The following is a 9,050-nucleotide window of genomic DNA, read 5'->3' as shown; positions in this document are numbered from 1 at the left end:
AGCGCCCTAACCACCTGGCTATGCCGGGCCATTTTTTTATCTGATATATATCTCTCTCTCCTTTGAGAGGGAACTGTCGTCCACAGTTCTTCTTACAGTGGGCTACACTCTATATTGTAATACATGCAAATCAAGCATTGGTTTTACATTTTCTTTTAACTTACATTCAATCTCATTCCTTCAATTCAGTCAGGTCATAAATTTGGTTTAACTACGTGTTACATTTTCTACCAGCTGTCGCTGTTCCTATTCTCAACTAAAAATTAAAATTAATCTGAGAATACCACAACAGAACTAAATAGCCAAAATAACAGCATCCAGTTTTTCAAAGAAAAATTATCTTTCTTAAAATTATCTTTCTTAAATGTCTTGACAACTAGAAAAAAAAATCCAGAATTCTAAAGTCGTACAATACAAACTTCAACACGCTTTACCGGAAAAGCAAGCTGTAAACCAAGATCACAACTTTTAGGGATTACGGAGAGGAAACTAGCCCTGTGTGGTATAAGTATTGCAACTGCAACTAATATCATTACTATGCATTTCAATGTGTAAGTTACTCCTAAATTTGATTAACAACAATCTCCTTTTTCCATACTGGCTAAATTATATTCTTTAGTTAAGATATTAAACTATATCAAAACGCAATATCAAATACGTTAAACGTTATTGTGAAATAGGCTTGTTCACATTTAACAATGAATACAGTTCTTTTTGCTGACTGTGAGCATCATATTAGCATGCAACGCTTAAGACTAGATGCAACTTTAATGCAACATTGAAAGAATATGATTTATTTTGTAAACATACGCTGCCGGGTCAGCGTTAACTTTACGGACTTACAACGCTAAAATCCAGGGTTCGATTCCACCTTTGTACTATGTGCAAATAGCTCATTACGTATCTTTCGCTCTAAGAGAGAGATATAATATATAGAATATTTCGTGTGCTATTGTTAACTGCGATTATACAGGCCTGCAAATTTTAACTTCATAAAAGTTGTTTTGGTTTTAATAACGGACTTTCTATAATTCAGCTACGTAAATTTCGAAAATAATAATCATTTTTTCCTATCACGTAAGAATTTTTTACAAATCGGGAAGAAGAAAAAACTCTTACTTAGATCAAATTATTATTTCCTTTACCACAATGAATATTTTTTATTATTATATTTGTTAACAAAAATACAAACATTAAATATATTGCGAAACCAGCATTTCCTGTAAGCCCCCCACCCCAGTGGCACAACGGTATGTCTGCTGACTTACAACGCTAGAATCCGGGTTTCGATACCCGTGGTGGGCAGAGCACAGATAGCCCATTGTGTAGCTTTGTGCTTAATTACAAACAAACAAACAAGTTCCTGTAATTGGCATACTAAACGTAAATTACTCACATTCTGCAAAGCATACTGATTCTGGCAGGTTACTGGCACTGGTGTGAGCTATGCCGCATAGTCAATATATCAATTACACGCTGCATTACAGACATTCATTAAGTTTGTTGTAAAAACCAACGTCACAATGACGCAAGCGTAAATTGTCACGCCTCTCGTTAAGAAAGAGAATATGTATTAAATATTTGTTCAATAGTTAAAGAAGGTCAACCACAAATTATAGCGACTCAATGATACACTGTATGATAGCTTAAAAAAACATTAGCATCAGAAATCCAAACCATGGTATACTACGTTTGTTTACTAGTACTTTAAATATTACTTGGAAGACTTCTTCACATAGATACGTCATTTGATTCTAAGAAATCCCACAGTATAACTTAGGCCTTTAAAACTCCTTTGTATTATCATGTTACGTAAGTAGCGTCATGAAGGTTTAAATTGTTCTTTATAATATGGAACCGAGAAGCTTACATATACATTTTGTATTGTTATTATTGTTCACAGACAAACAGTGTATGTTGCTCAGCTGATTTACTTATTAACTACTTTGTTTGATGAATATTTGTTATTGTTATTGTTTTTATAAAAGTCATATCCATGCTCAAAATAAAGCATTCATTGATATGAAGTATCTTTCCTTTGTTCAATAATAAATACGTTTATATTATACGATTCTTTTTCGAACTAGTGTGTGTTTTGTTATCGAGATTGTGAATCGCTGGGATTTATAGCGCGTATTATTAAAGTAGTTAAGTTTAAAGTGACGAGAAACGTACTGATTGTGAAATTACTGCTAAAAGTTTGTATCAACGAAGAATAAACTGGTTTAACCAAGAAAGTTCTTGTATCGCTGAAGATTCTCGAAAAGAATTTTAACCGGGAATTAAAAAACAAGCAGATAGTAACACAAAGATGTACGAGTATAGCCTGATAACTTTAAATTCTCACAGAATCCGACGTTTTTTAGGTCGGAAAATTATGGAATCACTTCTTAAAGAAAAATATAAACCAACAATGAGTAAATACAATGGATTGTCCTTCTCTTAAATTTAACTAAATTTCTTGAAGATATTCTTACTTTTTATGGCAATAACTCTTATTGTTTATTTACGTGCCACGAGCTTTGTAATAACAGGAATTATATGCTTTTGTGCGTGGTTTAATTCTTAGGATATAACGGTTTTAATTTGAGAAAATGTATACTCCTGATTAAGACGTAAGCCGAAATGTTGAGCAAATAAAATAATTTGAAAAATTCTCTTGAGTATACGGTTGTTTTATTTATTCGTAACAAATATTGTTTTGCTTTTGCACTAGCGCTATCTTACATCACCATTACATGCCATATGCTTAAATAGTGGAGGCCGAATTTTTTTATGAAAGATTATTGAGTCATTACGAAGGTTGGGGACGTAGACTGTGTACTTGTGTTAAGCCCAATTTGTCAGTAGTCGTGACTGCTTGGAACAGAAGGTAAGATTAATTAAAACATTTGTTACGACGATATTGTTTAACGCTTTGGAGTTTATTAATAGATCTCTAAATGCACAATCTGGTGTTAATGTACTACTACTGAGTTCTAGATTCAGCCAAGATGTGTTGAATTTAATGTAACTGTCTGCTACTACTAGTACTAGTTTTATTTAGTTATGTATTGACGAATGTGATTTTACCAATCTGTGTGGGCTATATAGTAATTGAAGCAAGTGGAATGGCTATTTTTGTTATTCCTAGAATAATTTTAATGGTATAAACTGGCAAGGAAGTACCCAAGACAAAAATTTAACTGTTCCTTCATTATTTATTTTTGCAAGTTTTCTGCAATTACTGTATTCCTCTTCGAACATTTGTCTTTGCATTTACGTAAATATAACCATCTAACATAAGTTAAGAGTTTAAAGGTTAAAAATATTGTGCTTCATAATTAATCCATTCTGTTATTACCATTAATTTTGCCACTGAAAACTTTTCAAAAGTCTGTGCACAAACACTGTTTTCTAGATTTATTCACATAGATCCCGGGGTGGTGTGTTTAAGAACTTGGAGAGGTTTAGCTTTCCCAAATAAACTGTCCCTCGTGGGGCATTATTCTCACTAATTCAAAAATATTATGCAGTATTTGTAGAGAGAGACAGAGAGATCAAAAGAAGATATGTGAATAGATCATGTAATCAGTAGTAAACATTTTACATAACTATTTCAGAACACCCAACAATAAATATGTCTATTAATATGTACTTACACAGTGTTTTCAGTGGAGATAAGGTGCTGGGTAAATTTCCTACCTACTCCATTTAATGTATCTGACTATTTTGGTTCTCTTGACCTTTTTTGACCTTGAGTAACTCTGATCAAACTGCTTTAACTGGAATGTCATTAAATGTTTGAAATCATTTTGAAGCCATTTTAATGATTTTTAACATAACATTTTGGGACAACATAAGACCTATTCATCCATCTCAGCTGTTCTATCCTCTAAACTAAACTAAAGCTATTAATAAATAAATTTAAAGAAATCTTAAAGCCAGCCTTTATCATTTATATATCAAACTTTCTCTTAAACTCACTTAAATTTACTGCCTCCACAACATCTAAAGGCAACTTATTCCAAAGGCCAAAATAGAAAAATTGTTAGAAAAATATATTATATTAGGTAAAGATGACTCCTACCCTGCCAAAATTTATATTTGTGTCCCCTATGTACCACACTTGAGACATTAATCCAGCTTGACTGAACAAACCTCTGCTCTCTTCCATCCAGCCACTTTTCTATCCAATTTGCTAACTTAGCCCCACACTTATAGGGATAAGTTTTTTACTAGCCATTTATGTGGCACCTTGTCAAATACTTTCTGAAAATCCAGATACACCAAATCTACACTCTTACCCTCATCTACATAAGCAGTAACCTTTTCAAAGAATGTCAAAAGATTTGTAAGGCAAGATGTTCCTATAGAGAAACTATCCTGACTGTCCAATAAAATTAAACTTTGTTAAATGACTTTGTAAAGCATCTTTTATCAGACTTTCCAAACTTTTACCACAACTGATGCAAGACTAAAGGGTCTATAATTACTGGGATAATTTTTATCACCTCCCTTGAAAAAAAGAAGTTACATTAACTAACTTCCAATCTTCTGGTACCTGCCCACTATTCAAGAACTGACAAAAAATAGTAGTTGATTCAGCTGGTATATCAAATGGACTGGGATATCTTCAAATAAGTTCTTCCCTCATCTGACCTGGACCCGTTGTTTAGCTTAATCACTACACTTAAACCATCACATTCACAAACACATGTAGAAGTATATTTCATTGCTACATTGTTTTAATTTACGTTTACAAGTTAACTTCATGTTGACTTATGTGGTCTCAGATAAGGTCACGGAGGGACTTTGTTTTGTTTTTTTTTCTTTTTTGGCACCTACATTAAGATGCCAGGCTGGTTTGTGTGGAAGATGCTAAAAAAGAAACCATATTGAGTGTTGATAAAATAAAGTGAAAAGGTGATATGAAGACCAACTAAAACAAAAATGTTAGATAGAACTAAAAAGATTAAAAAATGAATGTAGAAAATGAACATAAGTCTTAAGAAAGATCATGGTTAAAAATAGGGAATTCGTACCAAATGTGAGAAAGTAAAAAAAGAAATAATTATTTTTCTGAAAATGAACTAATTAATGGTTAAAGATCACTGATTCCAGGATCTAGAGTTATTCTGCAAGGTTGAAGGCATTTAAAGTGGCAATCCAATAGGCTTAATTTATTTCTTTATCTTCTTAGTTGAAGTGTTACGCAACAGGGAGATCTTTTTGTTATTAAGTTTACTGGACATTCAAATTGTAGCTACTTTTATGAATACATTGCCTTGGAATATTACTCTGAAGGAAAAGGAACATGTTTAGTCTCTTTTTTATAATTTCATATGAAATTTTGCTGCTCTTACAAAGCTTTAACATAAATAGAACTGTGTTGTATTTGTTATTAGTCCAAAAAGATAAATGTGTAGAGAATATATGGTATATTAGGATACTTATTACAGTATTTAAATGGAAAAATCAAGAAACTACAATTTTAAAATATGTGCATAAAAGTATAAAACAGCTAAAAATAAACACAGATAAGCAGAAACCCTATAAATAATACAACAAAGACCATGTACTCTATCAAGATGCATAAGCTGTTTAAACTTTTATATTATCACATACAGAAAACAACATAAATTCACTCATTTTTGGAATACACTTGGCTTCTTATTGAAATATTTTGGTCAATTTTACTGTCATATATTGAAGAACCATTTTTACACATTCTCTTGTTGAAAATCTAAATTTACACTAATATTGTTTTGAGAAATTTTAATGTCAAATATGAAAACTTTATGGTCATTTCAAGTTGGAAATGTAATTAGAGGTCAAATTAAGTTATTTCTTGATGGAGAATTAACAGTTTTTGAGAATGCAGTCAAAGGGTTAAATGTAGCTACTACTACAGAAAACATAACTTGCAGTCTATCAGAAAAAGATTTCAGAATAACTTTAAAATTTACAGTTCAGAAAGTTGAAATGTAAACCTTACTGTTGTACAACTGTATTGGATTCAAGAATTCGAGTACCACCAGAACAGGCAACATTCTGCAATACAATTCACAAAGGAAATAGAAACTGATGAATCTCCATTCCTTGAAACAAGCATTACAAAGACACAACTTGCATACCACCAGAGTTTGAGAAACCTATAGGTATGGGTGGATAACTGAACTACATTGTATAAATCACATCACACCACATTTATAAAGACAGGAGGTGTCAGAGACTGTTTAATTTCAAGAATAAACAAGATTTGTAATACCTAAGAAACTAAGAAGGTGAAAAAACAAATCATTACAACTCTCCATAACAATGGATACTCAGAGCACTTGATACTGATGAAAATAGGAATAAATTATGTACATGCAGCATTATTTCCTCGTGTCACAGGTCTCTCTCAAAACATAAATAATAGGTAAACTTAAATTCAAAAGTGTTCAGAAACCACAGAGCTATATGATTGCAGTTAATACATACCAAACCACATAAAATAAAATGTAGAAGAAAAACACTGCTTACGTCATCCCCCTGGGCATGTGAATTCCAATACACTGTAGAAACTAAAATTAGGACTAAGAAGCATAATAGACATATAAAACTGTAACACTGATCTTTTCACGAAAGCCCCCTCATATTAGAGAAGACCATACAATAACGTGGAGTGATACTAAAATAATACGTTATGAACCACATGTGAGAAAAAATGAAAGGTAAAAGGAGCTTCCTACATCCACCCAACCTAGCACAGAAGTCAGTAAGACCTGGATACTCTTCAACATTAGCTAAATGGTTGAGACACCAGTTGAGGGGGGGGGGGATGTCAAGGGGTTAGCACATTAGATTTACATAAAGAACAACCAGTATCACATTCTGACTACTATAAACACAGAAAAGTCCTTCTCAGCACTTCCCTGAAGATAGGAGCAGATTAGGAGCCAAGATATAATATGAAGTACAGTAATTAGTATCTAGTTATAAAAAATAAATTACTTATTAACAATTAAGTTGGGTGATGATATAGACCAGTGGTTCTTAACTGGGGGTACAAAATTACTTCCAGGGGGTACAGGGCAGCAGTTCAGCACAGTAGCTATATGTTGGTGCAGCTCAAAGAAATGCTGATGGTGCCACTGTGGGGGTACATGACAATGTTATATTAACTAGGGGTACATTACTAGGATATAGACTACTAGCCATGACGATGATTGAACTCTTATTACCAGAACCTTACTGTAAGTGCTTACTAAACTTGTGGAAGATAAAAAATGTAGTTGTTTTGTATGATCTGGTCAGTTTTGGTGTAAGTTAAGTGGACTACATGGGATTTTTTTCATCTGTTTACTTCATCTATTACCTACTTTGTGGAGCTTTAGTAGTCTGTACAGTTTGTTGTACTTCTGTCAGCTTGTTTGCTTTGTTTCTTGCAGTAGACTTTTGTTTTTGTATCTTTTATTTTGAGTTATTTTATGCGACAGTTTCTCACACAATAATAAACCCAAATAGAGAAATATCTATAGATGTTAACCAGTTGACGTGTGTGTGTCTATATATAGTGTAAAATGTCGTACAGCATGCATGTTTATTGATGTAGAAAACTCAATATATACCTGAGCAACATCTATGCAGTATTTAAAATTATCTTGGAAAAACAAAGGATGAAATTAAAAGTAGAATTATTACAAAATCTAAATAAAACTCTAAATTAATTATGTTATTTAATTTTTGGTCTGAAGGTCGCGATGGCAACATTTCAAACTCGAGATGACCCTATGGTAAATTGCCCTTATAACAAGGCACACCGTGTATCCAGAAGCCGAATCCAAAGCCACATCCTGAAATGTAGGAAAGTAAGTGTAAAGTCTGATAATCTGAGGTTGTTATTCTGTCTTTCTCTCTTTAGCTGGATAGTGCTCTTGATAAAGTATCCTGAAAATGAATTCTAACATACACTTGTATTTGTGTTCAAATATTTGTTTATAAATATACTGTGTGTGTATATATATTTAACTAGGAAAAAATAGAATTGATAAAATATAATTCTATGAAATAATTGCTGTTAATTTAACTTGCAGTAATGTTGTGTAGTAATTCACGTCTTTTGATTATCATTGTTAAGTCTTGTTTCTACATACATTTTTGAGTTCTTTCTTGGATACGATGTTGGTAGGTCATGAGTATCAATTGAATAGTTCGTTGAAAATCACAAAATAGATGTTGTGGTTTAATAAAGAATTCTGTACCAAGAGACAGGTGTGAAATAGGCTTAAGAGCAATAAATAACTGCATAACAGACGATGGTTGTACTTGCACATTTGTGATTTTAGGACAGTTCGATACTGGAAGCATAATTACTTTAGCCTAAATTGCATACACTTTTCTGTTCTAGGAGTCTTAATTCTCCATATGTCAGGAATTGATATTTTTTTATGATTTATTACATCATGTGGTATGATCTATAGTGGATTTTCTAAGCTGAAATAATATCATAAAATACACATTCACAAAAATAGTTAATACTAAAATGAATAAAATCCAAACATCTAATCAAATAGTACACTTAAGTTTGTACACTTAACAAAATTTATGTTGGTTAGAAACTCATCAAAGTCTGGAGACTTGACATCAAATTTAGAGGATTCCATGGTGGTAAGCATATCAAGTCTGGAGCTCTACCACCTTGTCTTTAGAGGATTCCTTGGTGGTAAGCATATCAAGTCTGGAGCTCTACCACCTTGTCTTTAGAGGATTCCTTGGTGGTAAGCATATCAAGTCTGGAGCTCTACCACCTTGTCTTTAGAGGATTCCTTGGTGGTAAGCATATCAAGTCTGGAGCTCTACCACCTTGCCTTTAGAGGATTCCATGGTGGTAAGCATATCAAGTCTGGAGCTCTACCACCTTGCCTTTAGAGGATTCCTTGGTGGTAAGCATATAAAGCCTGGAGCTCTACCACCTTGTCCTTTAGAGGATTCCTTGGTGATAAGCATATAAGTCTGGAGCTCTACCTTCTTGTTTTTAGAGGATTCCATGGTGGTAAGCATATCAAGTCGGGAGACTCTACCAC

At 32.9% G+C, this 9,050-nt stretch overlaps 1 protein-coding gene across 1 annotated transcript in view; it reads left to right on the top strand.

The window, feature by feature from the left end:
* The first annotated feature begins 2,661 nt into the window (after positions 1 to 2,661).
* LOC106476122 (gametocyte-specific factor 1-like) overlaps positions 2,662 to 9,050 on the top strand; it is a 16,932-nt gene continuing 10,543 nt past the window's right edge. Inside the window, exons 1-2 of the mRNA XM_013936792.2 lie at positions 2,662 to 2,872; positions 7,722 to 7,835. Coding sequence (XP_013792246.2) covers positions 7,728 to 7,835 — 108 coding nt within the window. The 5' untranslated portion in view covers positions 2,662 to 2,872; positions 7,722 to 7,727. The remainder of the gene's footprint in view (positions 2,873 to 7,721; positions 7,836 to 9,050) is intronic.

The sequence above is a fragment of the Limulus polyphemus genome, unplaced genomic scaffold (assembly GCF_000517525.1).
Source record: "Limulus polyphemus unplaced genomic scaffold, Limulus_polyphemus-2.1.2 Scaffold9856, whole genome shotgun sequence".
Classification (NCBI taxonomy): domain Eukaryota; kingdom Metazoa; phylum Arthropoda; class Merostomata; order Xiphosura; family Limulidae; genus Limulus; species Limulus polyphemus.
This window is presented reverse-complemented; position numbering and strand designations above follow the sequence as displayed.